The sequence below is a fragment of the Populus nigra genome, chromosome 12, assembly GCF_951802175.1.
Source record: "Populus nigra chromosome 12, ddPopNigr1.1, whole genome shotgun sequence".
Lineage (NCBI taxonomy): Eukaryota > Viridiplantae > Streptophyta > Magnoliopsida > Malpighiales > Salicaceae > Populus > Populus nigra.
Genome location: NC_084863.1, coordinates 2,334,796 through 2,352,738, shown reverse-complemented (window position 1 = coordinate 2,352,738; position 17,943 = coordinate 2,334,796). Strand labels below are relative to the sequence as shown.

The following is a 17,943-nucleotide window of genomic DNA, read 5'->3' as shown; positions in this document are numbered from 1 at the left end:
ATTATTATTTTTTGTTTATATTTAAATCAATATTTATTCTCTCTTTTATTTTGTTTGAAGAGCCTCTTTTAAATTATAGTTTTTATTTTATTTTATCTGTATTTGATCTTTGAAGAGATTTTTCTTATTCATCTATTTTTTTCTTCTCATCTTTTGTGTAGGTAAATGTTATTTTTTTTATTTTTAAATAATATTTCTATCATGTTTAGTCTTGCTTGATTTTTTTTTCAATCAATTTAATGTGTATGCCCATTTATATTTATATTTAAATGAATAAAAAATATTTCAATAAAAAATTCTAAAACACAATCGAGTAAATATTCCGTCTTATATAATGAAATATCTTGATACATTTGTTTCCTGATTTTTCAATTTTATTTTTGGTTATTGTTCATCATTGTTTTTTCATTTATTAATATACATATAATTGTTGATTTATTTGATTACATGTATTTATATATATATATATATATATTTGTATAAAAATACATTAAAAAACCTATATATAAATTTTTTTTATTGAAAAAAAAATAATCCATAGCAAAGCAAGTGTCACATTAACTAATATCTAAATGGTGTGGGGGAATCACTGTTCCCCCACACCCAAAAGCACTGTGGATTACAACAGTAATCCACAGTGCTTTACTTTTTTTTTTTTCTAACTTTTCCTTTTTTTTTCATTTATTTTTATTTTATTTTTTAAATATTAACCTGGTTAAAATTTTTACTTTGTAATTTTTTTTCTTAAAATACTGTGGATTGCTGCGATGTTTTTCCACATAGTTTTTCTATTTTATTTTTTTATTTTTCAAAATTATATTTGTCGATTTTTTTTAATATTGAGCCGATTGAGAATTTAGTTTTGTAATTTTTTTCTTTAAAACATTGTTGATTGCTACAATGTTTCTCCACATGGTTTTTTTAATGATTTTCTCTGAAATTATCTTTTTTATTTTATTTTTTAATATTTAACTGGTTAAAAATTACAGTTACAATACATAAGGAAAGCACTGTAACTTTCCTCAAAAATTACTGTTGATTTCTACAGTGTTTTTTTCCACATGGTTTTTTTCCTGTTTTTGTTATGTTTTTCCCTAAAATTATCTTTGTCAATTTTATTTTTTAAATATTAAGCTGGTTAAAAATTGCAATTACAAGTAAATACAAGTTTTTCCTCACAAAACACTATGGATTGATACAGTTTTTCCTCACATGGTTTTTTTCCAGTTTCTTTTGTATTTTCTTTTTTTGTGATATTTTTTTTTTAAATTATCTTCGTCGATTTTTTTTTACTATTGAGTTGGTTATAATTTAACTTTGTAATAAATCTTAATCATGTGGGGAAAGCATTGTAGCTTTGTTTATGAAACATTGTGGATTGCTACAGTGTCTTTTCGTATGATTTTTTTTTGTTATAATTTTTTTAAATTATCTTTTTAAATTTTATTTTTTTAATATTGAGTTGTTTGTGAATTACAATTACAAGTCATTACAAATAAGATTAAATCATTTAGGGAAGCACTGTAACTTTCATCACAAAACACTGTAAATTGCTATAGTGTTTCCAACATGATTTTTTTTTCCTTTTTTTGGTGTTTGTTTTGTTATTTTTTTTTTAAATTATCTCTATCGATTTTTTTTAATATTGAGTTGATTAAGAATTTAGCTTTGTAATTTTTTTTCTTTAAAACACTGTGAATTGTTGCAGTGTTTTCCCATGTGATTTTTTTATGATTTTTTCCAAAATTATCTTTGTCGATTTTTTTTTGAATATTGAATTGGTTAAGAATTATAATTACAAAAAAGCTAAATCATATGAGGAAACCGTTGTAATTTTTCTCACAAAACACTATGGATTGCTATAATATTTCTCTAAATGGTTTTTTATTTTATTTTATTGGGAAAAACGCTATAGTTTTCCTCACAAAACATTGTCAATTGCTACAACGTTTTTTCTCATGAGTTTTTTTCCTTCCAAAATTATCTTTGTTGGTTTTTTTTTTAATATTAAGTTGGTAGAGAATTTAGCTTTGTAATTTTTTTTCTTTTTATTAACTGAAAAGCTAAATCATGTGGCGAAAGCACTGTATCTTTTCTCACAGAACACTGTAGATTGCTACAAATCATTTTGTTCAGTCTCTAAGTTTTTGATCACCAACACAACTTTTTTTTTCATCATGAAATATTTGCTCCACCATACCTTTAATTTGCACTACTTATTTAGCGCTGATTCACAATTATAATACTATCAAGTGCATCTGTTTTATAAGCCCGCGGCAGCGCGCGAGCATGTCATCTCATAACTAGTATAATATATATACAGGCAGGTGTGTAAGACAGGCAGAATTTTAATATTACAAGATTTATTTGATTATTTTGAAAGTTTTTGTAGTTTGTATTTAAATAATATTGATTGGCAGCCCTTACTGGAATAAAACATTAAAATATGTTAGCAACTTCTGATCACAACTGCTGGGCACATATGTATATTAATTAATGCAAGTTTGGCCTTCGGTGCACCCAGAGGTCTAGATTAATATTTCGTTTAAAAGTTGGTTATGATTATTTTTTAAAATATATTTTATATTAAAATATATTAAAATAATTTTTTTAAAAAAGATTATTTTTGATATTAACATATCAAAATAATTCAAAATAAAAAAAATAATTCTTAAAAACAATAAATTTTAAATTTTTTAGAACACGCAAGCTATATTTTCAAACCAATCCTAAGACAAGTTTATGAACAGTAAAAATTGCAAAAAGATTTTATTTAATTTTTTTTTCTCTCTTCTCTCTGTGTATCTCTCTGTGTATGTATACACGGCTTCTACTCTATTTCCTTTGGAAAATAAAAATTAACAGAGATATTTTTATTTGATTTCTCATTTCCATTTCCATGATTTCTAATTTGCAATAATCCAATTTTTCTAGTTACAAGATATACTCTTTATTCCACATTTATTTTTTTAATTTTTTCATAAAAAAATTATAACATAAAAACAATCACTTCAACTAATCCCATAACCATCAAACACCTTGAATAACAACTAAATACCACCCAGAAAAATAAAAATAAAAATTATTTTCTAAATACTTTGTCAAGCTACATATTAAAAAGATATTAAATTAAAAAATTAAAAATCTTCTCAAATCAGTGTTTGTTCATTTGTAATTAATTCCTCTCATTCATTTAATTGATTTATATATTTTCCACATTATCATTTATTATTCGAATTATAAAAATAGCTGGGAGAAAAATAATCTTTTATAATTTTTTTTAATATACAAATGATCTGTATAAGATCCAATGAAAAAAATAGAGAATATAGTATTTAATCGTAAGAATTACTCCTACCCTACCATTAAGACACAAGAAATTATCCATGGAAATGGTTAACAGAAGCACATTAAAAAAAAAATCCACCATTAAAAGACCGTCTTTGAGCTTCTTATTTATGCAGATCTAATGGCTGAAATAACTTGTATACTTTCTTATTCATAGATTTGTTTTTTTTCCAATTAGCATATTAATTGTAGTCATTATCATGGAGTGAGTGTTTGTTTTTATGTTGCAATTTTCTTTTCATGTGAAAAACGTTGAATTAATGTGTTTTTGTATAATTTTAGTATAATGATGTTAAAAATAAATAAAAAAAAAATTATTTTAATATATTTTTAATTAAAAAATACTTTTAAAAAAAATTCTCCCAAAATCAATTACACATGTAAAACACACACACACAGTGATCCCTTTCGTTTTCAATTTCCATCTCCTTCGTTTTATTCTTCTATATTGTCAAAGAATAAAAATAAAAATAAAATTACCACTAACTTCACCTAAATAAGGATTAAAACTACTATAAAAAAAGAAAAAAGAAGGCTTAAAGTACCGATCCCGGTAAAATTCTGACTTTTCATGTTTCTTTATCGAGTATTTAAAATTTTTATTTATTTATTTATTTTTAATTAACGTAATTGTTTGAGTGAGTTTATATTTATTTTTACTAATCTTATAAGTACTGAAATTAACGACCATGTAAATTTCTAGTTGTCATGAGATTTATAAAACTCGGACTGGTGACCTCTAGAAAACAAACTTATAGCCTGATCGATTGAGCTATACCCCTCATAGTTTTTTTTTTTTTTTCATTTGTTTTTACTAGCAAGAGTAGTTGATGTATAGGTTTATTATATAACTTATTGTTAAAACTGTTTATACGCTAAAAAAAAAAAAGAACTTTCAAATACAAATATCTCATGTTTAGAAAATCAAGTATAATATTTCTTTGTTTTTTTTTAGATTAATATGGATGTCTAGGTCAGCTTGTACGTACCTCGACTAATCTTACATGCCCTGAAGTTAACGACAATGTAAGCTTTTAGTGGTCATCATATGAGCAACTACAGGACTCGAACTTGAGATCACAAAAAAAACAAACCCTTTAATCTCAAATTCATATTACTAAATCACGACATAGATGGTTTACAATGTCTCTCTCTTAATTTGCCTTCAACATAAAGAAATTGCACAGAAAGAAAGACATATAAGTGGATTAATTCTTGTCAAGGAGAGATAATTAGTAGAGATAAAAAAGAAGTTATTAACACTGATATTTAATCCAACAATTTAAATTAAAAATAAATAAATTAAGAGAGTTGACTCGGTAAGATTCAATTAAAAAATCATTGATATTTTTTTTAATTATTTTAAAAAATTTATTTTAACTTTTAATATTTTTAATTAATCTATATCAATCTATATATTCGTTGCTCAAATCTTATCCAAGATATGATTTAATAATTATTGTTATTAATGTCAGTGCAATAAGTCAGAGCCGTTACATTGATCTTAAATCAACATTTGAGAAATTCTGTGAGAGAGTTTTTGTTTATATTTTTTGAAAGTATTTTTGGTTTGAAAAATATTAAATTAATATTTTTTAATGCTATTTAATATTTTTTTGACTTGTATTAAAAATAAAAAAATAATTTTAATATATTTTGAAGTAAAAAATTATTTTGAAAAACAAAATAATTCTAAACAGACGCTAAGAGTTTTAGGATTTATCTTCAAAACAATAATTAGTAAAAAAAAAAAGATAAATAATAAAACCAATCGCTAATATATAATAAAACTGTTGTTGCCAGTGACAGAAAAGTAAGGTTAAAGCAAAAAAGCAACAGACTTTGACAACTACACATAACAAAAATATATAATAAAATAGCTGGCCGAGGAGAATCATTTTAAATTAAAATATTATGAAAAAAATGCTAAAAAATAAAGTAGTGAAAAATTGCAAATAAAGTTTTTATTATTATTATTTCTTTCTTTTTGATATATAAATATCAGCTATCATGGCTTGTTCTATTCTTGCCTAAAGCTCTCTACTTTCTTTGTTCTTTCTATGCATAGATTGATAAGGTTTTAGTGGTAAGTCTTTTAAGGCTCTTAAAACTCCTTTTTGCGTCAACTTTCTTTCATTTCCCTGTTTTTTCTTAAAAAAAAGGTTTTAGCTTTATAACCACGTTGCTTCAAGTTCAAGAATTTCAGGGTTTGTTGCATCTTTTCTCAATTTTTCCTCCTTGATATTATGTGGGCTGATACTGGTTTTTTTTAGAAGCTTTAGTTTACTATTTCTTCATGGATTTTTGGTGGAGGGTTTTGATTAGAAGGTTTTTCTTTTCTTTTCTTTTTATTATTATTCTGGGTTGATGCTATATATATTAATTTCAAAACGGTGTTTTTTGTGGGTTCAGTTTAGATATCGAGTGGCCCAATTGAAACCTGGAATTCTAGAAACCATTTCTTTATAATCTAAATTCGGTTTTGGTGAATTGTTTCAATGGTTGCACTATGTGTTAATTTTTCAGTAAAGTTTTGTCCCTTTTAGCTTGTTTTTTTAGCCGATCACTCGGTGTTTTCTATGTTTGTGCAGTAACCTGAACAAAAATGGCAGAGGAGAAGGGTTCAATTGCCAAAGATGTCACTGAAGTAAGTTGACTCCATTGCTATTTGCAAAATTGCGAACCTGGTTTTGGATTCTTTGATATGGGAGCTATGGCTTATATTTTCTTTTGTATTTGGTTTAATATAGCTTATTGGTAAAACACCATTGGTGTATCTCAACAATGTTGTGGATGGTTGTGTGGCGCGAATTGCTGCCAAGCTGGAGATGATGGAACCTTGCTCGAGTGTCAAAGACAGGTATTAGTTAGATTTGTATTGTTTTGTGGGAAATTTGAGAAGTGTTATGCTTTGTTTATAAGTTTGGCTATGATCATAGCTTTTAGGCTTATTTGGGTGCCAAGATTTTGTAGATTTGAAAATTTTCCCTTGTGGAAATCTGTGATGTTTTTGTTTCTATATAATGCGCATGCACGTCCGATAGGGACTTTAGAACATCATTATTGATGTGATATTAACAAGAACAGATAGGGACTTTAGAACATCATTATTGATGTGATTTTGGTTTGCTCAGCTTAATATAATATAATATTTTCCCCCTTTCTTGTAGGATTGGGTATAGTATGATCACAGATGCAGAGGAGAAGGGGCTTATCAAGCCGGGTGAGGTTAGTGATTCAATCCTACTTAAACAGACGTGATACAAGAATTTTAAGTCCAAGTTAGGTTCTTTTGCCTTGAAAATGAGTGATTAGTCATTTATAGCAATTGAAATTTGATTAATACATTTCTTGGCAAGACTTCGTTGAATCAGAAAATTTATGTCTGCTGGTGATGTTGCTTTGTTGCCAATCCTTGTAATGACATATTCCAGCCATTGCCAGACAACCAATTTATTTTCTGTTCATTGCTTACAAAATAGTATGTCTGTCATTAAAGTGTTATCATGAAGGAACTTGCATGTTGACATGGTTTACCTTCTTAATGCTGAAGAGTGTCCTGATTGAGCCCACGAGTGGCAATACTGGCATAGGGCTGGCATTCATGGCAGCTGCTAAGGGCTACAGATTGATAATTACCATGCCTGCTTCGATGAGTCTAGAGAGAAGAATGGTTCTCCTTGCTTTTGGAGCTGAGTTGGTCCTTACTGATCCAGCCAGAGGTATGAAGGGGGCTGTTCAGAAGGCAGAAGAGATATTGGCAAAGACACCTAATTCTTATATTCTGCAACAATTTGAAAATCCTGCCAACCCAAAGGTTTCATTTTTAACCTTTTGCATATTTTTTGACCTACTGATTTGAGAGAATTACAATCAGACTGATGTTGCCTGGTCAGGTTCACTATGAGACAACTGGACCAGAGATCTGGAAAGGCTCAGGTGGGAAAGTTGATGCCTTTGTTTCTGGGATAGGGACCGGGGGTACAATAACTGGAGCAGGGAAGTATCTCAAGGAGCAAAACCCTGATATAAAGGTTGGTTTCTCTGCATTATTTCATTTGGTGTTAATTTTTTTTTAATTTATGGTATTGAAGTTTCTTCATTATTTATATTTTTTCTTATCTTGCTGTCTATTCTTCCATCTTTTTGTTTAGCTTTATGGTGTAGAACCGGTTGAAAGTGCAGTGCTGTCTGGAGGGAAACCTGGTGAGGCATGATTTCTTGGTCTTTCATTTGCATTCTTTTTTTACTAATAACCTATCATTCAAATTTCATAAATTTGATGTCAAATTATGCAGTCTAAGTAAACAGTGATTAGAATTATTTACTTTTTTTTCCATATGCAAAAAACAAATAAAAAGTTATGTGATTTCTTGGTTCTAGGATCCTGGTCTATCCCTTCGACTTTTACTGTGCCAAATCAGCAAAGTAAATGTGTTAGGAGTTATAAATTGTTTTTCTATGTTTGAATGATTTCCCAATTGTTGTTGGAACTACTGAGCTATCTGGCTCGCATTCTTTTGAGATCAAAATTCAAAACTTTGCGCAACATTTTTCATACTTGGACATGCCCCATATGATTCTCTCCTTTTGAAGCAGCTGCTTTTTCGATGTATTTATATTTGGACTAACTTTATCATTGTGTGCCGGAATGGATCCAAGGTCCACATAAGATCCAGGGAATTGGTGCTGGCTTTATCCCTGGAGTTTTGAATGTCGATTTACTTGATGAAACTGTTCAAGTAAGTCCGTGTTCTCTTATATATATGTTAATATCAGTCATCATGTGAAATCGTGAGGCTGTTTGATTTCTGTCACTAAGTTTTTCTATCATTCATTTTATTCTAAAGACTAGATTTATACTTCGAGAAAGTATATGATTCCCAAAACACGTGGCTAAAACTCCATTATCAAGTGAAGCAATTGAAAAATATTGATATTTTTTTTTTGTGAAGAAGCAATTGGCTAAAACTACAAAACACAAATTCTTCAAGTCTAATCTCCATAGCATGCTCTGTTTTATGTTTGTAAAGAAAAATATTGAATGCTTTTTTTTTCTTTCTGTATTTCCATAGTGCATTCATTCCTGAGAGATTACCTTTTTGATTTTGCAGGTATCAAGTGAAGAAGCAATTGAAACTGCAAAGCTTCTCGCCTTGAAAGAAGGACTGCTGGTAAGCTTGCAATTATTTGATAGTTGTTGCAAGAAGGAATCTAGAACTCTGCAGCACTCAAATCTGTTAACTGCATCAATTTTCTTGGCATGACTTTAATCAAGAATTCTTTTGATGGGATCATTTGAATTTCAGGTAGGGATATCATCTGGAGCTGCTGCAGCTGCTGCAATTAAGATAGCAAAGAGGCCTGAAAATGCTGGAAAACTCATTGTTGTAAGTTTGATTTTCTTCCTCGGCAGATCAATCTGCAACTTGCTATTGAGCCTGTTTTCCAAAGCTATCTCATAGAAGAAACAAATTCGTTCCCAGATAGTAAAATTCAATGACAATCCCTTGATATTTCTGTTGACCAAATCACGCATTGAATGTCCTTGGACAATTAAAAGTGAGATAGGAACTTTAGAAGTATGATAACAATGATGATCTAAACCTTATTTCTTGGGCAAAACTTAAAAGCATTGCATTTGAACATGTGTTGCATTTCTCTTTGTTATTTATTTTATGCACTGATTCTAGCACTTTGACCTTTTTGGTGTCTTTTTATCTGAGCATCTTATTTTTCTTTCTAATGTTAACAGGCGATCTTCCCTAGTTTTGGAGAGCGTTACCTATCCTCTGTGCTTTTTGAATCAGTGAAGAAGGAGGCCGAGAACATGGTTTTTGAGCCTTGAGGTGAAGAACATGGCTTTCAGCAAATTCTGATTGAGGTTTTGACAATTTCCTTTTTCATGGTTTATGAGCCCGACACTTGGGTTGCAAATAATGTGGAGGCATTTCTGCTCCATGCATTTGTATTTAACAAAGGGCTCGTGGGATGGATTAAGAACTTGAATCATAGTGTCGGGAGACCAAGTTCCATAATAGTGTTTTGAATTGCTATTCACTGTTTGTTCCTCGTTCAAATCACTTCTGTTATTTGATTTGAATGGGTACTCTTTTCATCTTATTACTCACGATTGGTACTAATATTGAATGAATTGCGTCAAGATAATGTTTTTTCATGCTTAATCTAAGAAGCTTTCAACCTCATTTTGGAAAAACCTCTAATCTAGGGATGAGCAATTATACTATAAATGGGTCAGGGGCCGTGACTTGCTCGGCCCCTTCTGCCACAAATTACGACGAAGGATCTCCCACTTGGGAGACCTTAGGCTACTACCCCTCCTAAGTGCAACGGAGGTCATCCATTGATACTGTCCAGGTAAGTATGTCTCCCGTTGTTCTGGGCTTCATATTTATTTATACCCACATGCCCTGTCAAATACTTTGGAACAATGTGAGATGGTTAGGGAGCAAAGCAACCTCCTCGGCTTCCTAGCAATCACTCTGTTTGTTTCTCACAGTTTTCAATAATGCAAAATTGATCGATTACCCTAGGGAATAAAAAACCAAACATTAAATGAAGATTGTGAGGCATTTCCATCCAAAATATTTGAACCCAGAAATGAACTTCAAAGGGTGATCTTGTGAGTTTCTTCTCGATATTTAGGGATGAGAGACAAATGCATTTTAACTCCAAGGACCTCAGCGTTGAGTTCTGCATCATTAGAGAATTGCAAGCAATCCGACTTTTCAAGCGGAAAAAAAAAGGGTAGAAGGCCATTTGCCTAAATAATGTTTATTGTCCTAATCACCATAGATACAATGGAGATTGATTTCACCAAAAAGTACATTACATCCAAAACAGTCGGCAGCTGCCCCTTTGTCATTAATCAAAGTCATAGTGTCTCGTCGATATATACAATCTCTCTCGATAATAGAGGCAGAAAATCGGCTGAGGGAAATGTATAATCTATTTGAGTATTTTCAATAAACAAGTATTTCACCGGCACCAATAGAGAATTACAGCAAAAGGACAATCTCAAAATACTTGTGCGGCAACTACAATGTCATGCATATGTTGCTTACCATGTTTTTCGTCACTGCTGTTTAAATTTAGTTTGTTTCTTTGTACAGTTATACCGAACTCATTACAGAAAGTATTCATTTGACGATGACTTCACGGTGCTGCCACTGCGCACAAACAGTACATTTAGTACACCAGGAAATGAGTGCTAATAAGTCCTCAGATCGCTCGCTGTAAATCCAAGATTTAGAACTAGAGTTGTTGGGGCTCTTCTTAAGAGTAGAGAACCCTTCAAAAATAAGCGTATGCCGCTATCTGCGGCGAGCACACGGTATTCTTTAGTAAAAGGCGAAAGAATAGTTCGCTCTGTGCCCACCGCGCGGCTGCGTGATTTTAACATGCCGTTTGCTTTGGTACTTATAAGCACTCGATGACAGCTCATTTTCCTCTTTCTCGATGTGGGATATCTGATAGCCTTGTCCTAACTGCAGGACCACACACAAATCAGACTATTTGGTAAAACCAAGAGCTAGAGTAGGAAATGCAATGATTTCGCCAAAAATCAACCTATTAACAGAGTTGAAGTATTTATTGGTGTATTAAAACTAGTGATTTGAACACCAACATATTTCCCCCTGCATTTACTATTTCTCTTTTACAGCAGTTATCAGTCCCAGCGGGTCTAGCAGAGCAATCCATATACTTTCGACTCAAATATGGCTTGACTAAATTTTATTTTGAATCGTTTTAAAAGTTAACCCAATCAAATTTAATTGAATCATTTGACTCACAAGGGTTAACTCCAATGCTTCTTCTTCTTCTTTTTTTTAATCTTATACAATGTTGTTGCAATGAAAAAAAAAAACAATGCTGTTGTGTGTTGAACAATCAAACTCGATCCATGGAGTCTTGGACTGGAACAAGTGTTATAACTATGGTTTTTACACGCCCAACTTCTCTGTGTGTAAAGGCAGCGTAGAATATCCTTCTACTAATTTCTTGCTCCTACCAGCCATTTAGGAAGTTGATAGAAACTGCCAAGCTGCTTGCATTGAAAGAAGGTCTACTGGTACTCCCACTACTATTTCGAGATTCCTATCCAAGGGCATCAAGCTAGAATCAAATTCTCAAAACAGTTTTTTGTTTTTAGAGTTCTGTAATGAATCTTGACTTCTCCCACATGTATGGATGTCACCTGGTGCCGCAGCTGCTGCGATAAGGCTAGCAAAGAGACAGGAAAATGCTGGGAAACTCATTGTTGTAATTAGTTAATTTGCCCTTCCTCAAGTTAGGTTTCGAAGTATATCCTACTTCGCTACTCTCATAAAGCAATCTCTGTTTGACCATAAAAATTATAACTACATGTTCTAAATCCACCTCTGCTAAGACTTTGATTTTCTTGCTGCGCACACATGTTTTTTACTAGCGCAGGAGAGCGTTATCTATCCTCAGCTGTTCGACTCCATTAGGTGTGTGGCAGACATCATGACTGTCAGTTGAGCCACATAAGCCATGCTTCAAAATTTAAGAAGTTGATATTGTCTCTCTTCTAATTCAGAAATCAAACTAATGGCTCTTTTTTCTTATAATCATTTGGTAAAGATCAAAAAACAAATTGTTTATTGCATGCATCCCTTGCACTCGAACAGTCAGCTGCCCCTTTTCAATCAAAGATAAGATGATAATTGCTGCCAACTGTAATGACATTTGATGGCCCAAACATACGACGAAACAGTGCATAAACCTCCAGGAGAAATAATCCGAAAATAATTATGTTTGAGACTAGAATTAGGCAGGGATATTTATGTTTAAGACTACAATTAGGCAGGGGCCGCGACTTGCGCAGCCCCCTCAACCACAAATTTTGACGCAGGCTCTCCCTCTTGGGGAGACCTTAGGCCAGCACCCCTCCGGCGTGCAATGGAGATCACTGACCTAGACCATAGGTCTTCTTGATCACCCATTGATCCCGTCCAGGTAAGTATGTTTAACGTTGGTGTGTGCTTCTAATTTATACTACATGCCTTGTCTCATTATTCATACTTTGTCAATGTGGGATTTGTCAAGCAATCTCTGAGGCCTTCCTACAAACCTGCATCACTAGACACTCAAATACAATGGTTAGTTATTTGTTCTTGGAAGGTAATATGAAAGATTGTGAAGCATTTCCATTCCAAGTTCTTGGACACAAGAATGGCCTTCAAAGGATTTTTTTTTGTTGGTTTTTCTGGGATAGGAATATGGACTTTCAGGATCTTAGTTTTCTGTTCTTGACTACTAGACCAATGAATGCCCCATTGGCCGATTCTGTGACTTGTTAGTAATCTGACTTTGTAGAAAGAGCTGGGCTATTGCTTAATGCTTATCCTCCCAACGGAGCTTGATTTCGCTCAAATGGAAGATGCTGTTCACATAATATATTAAACTGCCATTTCAAGGGTTTTGCCCAGTAGATGACATGGATTTTGAAAGCAGGAAGTTATGAGTTCAATAAAAAAAAAAAAGCAAGAAAAAAGAAATTAAGAATAGTAATTGAGAGCTATTATTCATGAATTATGCTCACATTGTTTCATTTTTTTCTCAATCTTCTAAATTTCTGAAGTTGCAGATATTTCAGAAAGAAACAGAGGGCAAGGGCATGATCAAGAAAGATGTTACCGAAGATAATCAGCTGCTGCTCACTTGTACTGTTCATGTCATCTTGGTCTCAAATAACATGCGCCAACCTTTTTTCTTGCAGGCCTCTGGTGTTGATTGGCCATACCCCGACGGTGTATCTCAACAATTGTCAACTGTTGTGTTGACGCCAAGCTAGAAACAATGAATCCTTGCTCTAGTGTTAATAAAGACATGCATAGAACATGTTGGCTTTAAATTTCTTAATGATGCAAGATTGCGTAAAATGATCTCGATGCCGCAGAGAAGGGCTTGATTACTCAAGGAAAGATCAGAAACAAAAATTTATATCCAAGAAGTTTGTTGGTTTTGTCATGGATATTGTCATATGAATAGTCCTCATATGATATGGTTACCTTAAAATTTATAACCAAGAATCAGTCTTGGTTCCGGTTATGTTTGATGTAAATTGGCTGCGCGTCCTCATTGAGGCTGCAACGGGTAATACTCAGCGGAATTAGCTCTACATGACGGAGATCCTGCCAAGGGCCATGAAGCTGGCATGGTGAGATTAGCTTTATAACCCTTTGCTCTACTTCACAGATCCTGCCAAGGGCCATCTTTGATAAATCTGAGGACATACCAAGTAGAACACCAAACGGCTACATATATGCTTCGGCAATCTGACAACCCTTCAAATCCATAGGTCTTGATGTGTCATTTGCTTTATTTGGATTGGTGGTTGGAAGGCCTTACAGTTTATGTTAGCTGGTTCTAGAACAAGTGCAATAATATTATGTAAAATTTATAGAAAAGTCGGCATATGATGTAGAATCAGTAGAAAGTGCTGAAGTGAAATGAGGAAAACCTGGCGAGTGATGGATTTTTGTTTTTTAAGTTTAAGTTCCACAGTTAGATATTTATCGCAATAATAGAGTAAGTCAAGCAATGGAGTCCTGCTTCGATGAAGCATAAACAACTGTAAAAACATCTAGCCAATTGATTTCCCAGAATCATCTTCAGCTACGCCTTCCAGAGCCAATTTGGAAATGAGAGGCTGTTTTGTTTTCAGCTACAAACCGACCTCGTGGCTTGATTCAAAATGCCGGACTACATCCAGAGAAAATATGGAACTACAATTGGGCAGGGGCCGCGGCTTGCGCAGCCCCCTCTATCACAAATTTTGACGTAGACTCTCCCACTTGGGGAGACCTTAAGGCAGCACCCATCCTCAGTGCAATGGACGTCGCTGACCTAGGCCATGGACCTTATTGATCGCCCATTGACCCCGTCCAGGTAAGTATGTTGCAATGGTGCTTCCTGCTTTCTATTTATACACATGGCCCTTTGTCTCCTCGCCTGTTTATCCAATGTGGGATTATATTGTTTGAACAAACTTGGGCTAGCCTTAAGCTTAACTCCAACAGGCAACAACCTTCCTATTGATCTTGTTTCAGCATATGCTATTATCATGGCAAAGTCATGAAAGATTTCATTAATTAGAGACTGAAACTGTTTGTTTCCATGATAAAATTGACGATAAAGCAGAGAAATTGATTGTTTATGGAATCAAAGCCATGCCAAGAAATAGTACAGCTCTTGTTTGCTGCCATGCTTTCTTCTATTCTGTTCTTTTGTTGGCTGTTGAAAACTTTGGTCTTCCTTTTACAAATTCAGCCTCGTAGAGTTCTATGCGATAAAGAAAAGCTTGGAACAGCAATTGCCAGGAATCTTCTTCATCAGGAAAATAAATCCCACAGCCCTATACGATAAGGCAAAACTTTGAACTACAATTGTAAGAGCTCTCCTCCATTGAAAGGAGAAACCCTCCAAAAATTGGCGTATGCCACTGTATGAGGCAAGCACACTGTGATTTTTCCTTCCCTTCCAGACTTGATAGATGTAGGAGCACCAAGTTCTTTGTATTCTCAGGATATAAACAAGAAACTTGTTTTGCAGAAAAGAAATAACCCTGTAATACAATCTCCAACCTGTTTAGAAATTCCACTTTTCTGTAAAACACACTTGTCATGTATTCTTAGTAAAGCTGCAAGAGAAGAAAAGGTGATCCCTGTAATATAGAACTAAAGGACAAGTTATATCAATATTTCTCCCCCCATTGCCGCTGCCTTGTTTTTGTTGACAATCTGTTCAGAATAGAAAGTCAAGGTATAGAAGTAATTCTGAATGAGCTTATGTTAGGCAACATATTTCTCACTAGATTCTTGGCATTTCGACGTGAAAACTTTCCATCAGCAGCTTCTCTCCATATAATACAATCCTCCTCATCATCATACCTTGGGGAAATAATACCATGAACGACCGTTAAAATATTAACCATAACATACTGAATAACATTAGCAATTGCAGCATTTAACCAACTATTTGCTCTTTCATCTAGTTATTGTTTGATTCAAATCTTAATTCTGCAGTTGGTAACATTGGCATTGTATTGGTTATCATTGGTCCATCAAAGAGTTGGGGAATTATTTGTCATCATACCTTCAAAAAAAAAAAAAAAAATCAATTAATTAGCATCACAACAAGTTTGTGATTATTCATAAAGATTTGACCAAAATTTTTAATTTTTTTTTTTAATTTTTTAGGCTTTAGAATAATTAGACACGATAGAATTTACTTTATTTCTGCAAGCAGCATTGTTGAACTGTTTATAATAATGTTATTGTTTTCTTAATATTAATTTAATTAGTTATAACAGGATAGTGAAATTCAAACTACTAATTACTTAGTCATTAAGATAGATTCTGATTCTATTTCAAAGAGTCGGAGAAATTTCTAAAGGAGAGAAACCTAGAGATCAAGGTTTTCCTTGTGCGGTATGTGCGTGTGAAGAGCAAGATAACTGTCCTCTAGTTTAATTATAATCTCATTGGATGATTTTCTTTCATTCACATCCAGGTTTATGGTGTAGAACTAGCAGAAAGTGCAGTTCTGAATGGAGAAAAACCTGGTAACTAGTGAATTGCTCCAAGCTTTTGAGTGTTTAGACAACATGATTAAAATAATGTTAATCAATCAATTTTGTTCAAATCATATAGCCTGTCTGAACCTACAAAGTTCTCATGATTTGTTCACATCCTAAATGGATGTCACGGGTGCACATTTGATTGAAGGACTTGGTGCTGGCGTTGTACCTCCTGCTTTGGATAATGACATGCTTGATGAAGTTCTCAAAGTAGGTCTAAAACCATAAAACCATTTGTTTTTTTATTGACTACTCTGAAAATGATCTGCTTGTTCTACCATTCTTTGGCTGTGCTTGTAATTTGAATTGAATGCTAATGGTGAGACTATGAGAGACAACATGAATGAAAATGTTAAATAAGGATTTTTCATCTGAGCTGCAACTCATATTTGATTCCCGTCTTTCACCACTGGATCTAAACTGCAGTAATTGAAGGTCCAGTAGAATGGTCATAAAAGAGCTTATTTGTTTAACATTTCATTAGGAATATGTTGTCTTACAGAGCTTTCATGGTGCTGCTATTACATATTAGGTATTAAGTGATGAAGTTGTTGAAACTACCAAGCTGATTGCTTTAAAATAAGGTTGCTGGTATGCCTAGAACTATCATAGACATCATGTTTCTCCATTTATGATGAAAACCTGTCCTTTTCCATGTAGGTGGGAATATCGTCTGGTGCCACCACAGATGCTGCTATAAAGTTGGCAAAAAGACCAGAAAATGCTGGGAAACTGGTTGTGGCAAAGTCAGATTGGCTTGCTTCAAGTGGCATTTGAACTGTATTGAAAATTTACTAATGCCACTTATTTTCTTGGTAATCAGGTGGTTTTTGCTAGTGCTGGGGAGCGATGTCTTTCCTCTAAACTGTTTGATTCCATCAGGCATGAGGCAAAAACCATGACACGTTGGATTAAGATCTTGTTGATTTTTCATGAACTTCAGTAATACTTACTTGTCGGCACAGTTTCCACCAAGATATTCATTGATAGCCCATTTCCTTCCTGGAATAATGCAATTCACTATTTCTAACTTAATTTTAGTCTTGTATAGGCAGGGGAATGAGAAACACAGGCCTAGTTCTTAAAATTGCATTCATGGCAAGCATGATATGTCGATTTTTTCATGCGACTACAGTGTGCAGAAGGCAGAGAAACAGAATTCAAACATTGAGACTTGAGAATGGGGAATGGGGTTCTGATGATGATATTGTTAAAGGATAAATTCAGGCATTTTCAATCTCTTTTCTGATCAGTGGAGTCTATTCCTGCTCATCACCCTCCTCTTGATAGCCATCCTTGTATTTCTAGTGCTCAAGCTGATTTGCTTTGCTCTATAGGAGTGCTTCGTGCATACGACTCCGGAACTTCATACCAATGTCTTAAGCCTTGTGTCTTCGATATGGCTACAATTAGGAAGATCCTATCCTTATTTACTCGTCTTTTTATTATTACAATCAAAAGCTTCGAAACATTTAAACTAGATTTGTACAGGCTCTCCTTAAAAGGAAGAGAACCATCCAAAAATAGGCGTATGCCATAATTTGCAGTGAGCACACGGTATTCTTTAGTATTGGTGTAACTTGGACATTCAACTTTTTGTTTGAGAATGTGCTGAGAAAGACTGAAAGATCAACTAGTCGAAACTCAAGTGAAGTACTGAAATACAATTGTAGATCAGTATGGAAATAGAGTGATAATCCGAGTTTATGACAACTTGTCTGAGAACGTGGAATTGGATTTCAATTTTAAGAACTCTCCAGGCATTATTTAATGTCCCCAGCCACTGACAAGAAGTTGAATGTCCAAGTTACACCAATACTAAAGAATACCGTGTGCTCATTGCAAATTGTGGCATATGCCTATTTTTGGACGGTTCTCTTCCTTTTGAGGAGAGCCTGTACAAATCTAGTTTAAATGTTTCAAAGCTCTGGATTGTATTATTAAAAAGACTGAAAGATCAACTAGTCGAA

At 33.2% G+C, this 17,943-nt stretch overlaps 1 protein-coding gene and 3 non-coding genes across 6 annotated transcripts; 1 reads left to right on the top strand and 3 right to left on the bottom strand.

Annotated features, from left to right (window-relative positions):
* Window positions 1-5,292: 5,292 nt before the first annotated feature.
* Window positions 5,293-9,533, top strand: LOC133669959 (cysteine synthase). Of its 3 annotated transcripts, none has more exons than XM_062090298.1 (11): window positions 5,293-5,434; window positions 5,940-5,995; window positions 6,099-6,208; window positions 6,519-6,576; window positions 6,902-7,165; window positions 7,245-7,382; window positions 7,503-7,554; window positions 8,011-8,090; window positions 8,463-8,522; window positions 8,658-8,738; window positions 9,104-9,533. In XM_062090298.1, the coding sequence occupies exons 2-11, from the start codon at window positions 5,954-5,956 to the stop codon at window positions 9,194-9,196; spliced, it is 978 nt and encodes a 325-aa protein (XP_061946282.1). In that variant the 5' UTR covers window positions 5,293-5,434; window positions 5,940-5,953; the 3' UTR covers window positions 9,197-9,533. The 3 variants fall into 3 exon arrangements, with proteins under 3 accessions (XP_061946282.1, XP_061946283.1, XP_061946284.1); XM_062090299.1 differs by having other exon boundaries at window positions 5,426-5,555; XM_062090300.1 differs by lacking the exon at window positions 5,293-5,434 and adding an exon at window positions 5,652-5,676.
* A 1,104-nt stretch (window positions 9,534-10,637) lies between these two features.
* Window positions 10,638-10,756, bottom strand: LOC133670282 (U5 spliceosomal RNA). The gene has a single exon (XR_009834030.1). It is a non-coding gene; the product is annotated as a U5 spliceosomal RNA (small nuclear RNA).
* Window positions 10,757-12,196: 1,440 nt separating this feature from the next.
* LOC133670280 (U1 spliceosomal RNA) lies at window positions 12,197-12,356 on the bottom strand. Its single transcript, XR_009834028.1, has one exon. It is a non-coding gene; the product is annotated as a U1 spliceosomal RNA (small nuclear RNA).
* Window positions 12,357-14,131: 1,775 nt separating this feature from the next.
* Window positions 14,132-14,291, bottom strand: LOC133670314 (U1 spliceosomal RNA). Its single transcript, XR_009834055.1, has one exon. It is a non-coding gene; the product is annotated as a U1 spliceosomal RNA (small nuclear RNA).
* Window positions 14,292-17,943: the final 3,652 nt, after the last annotated feature.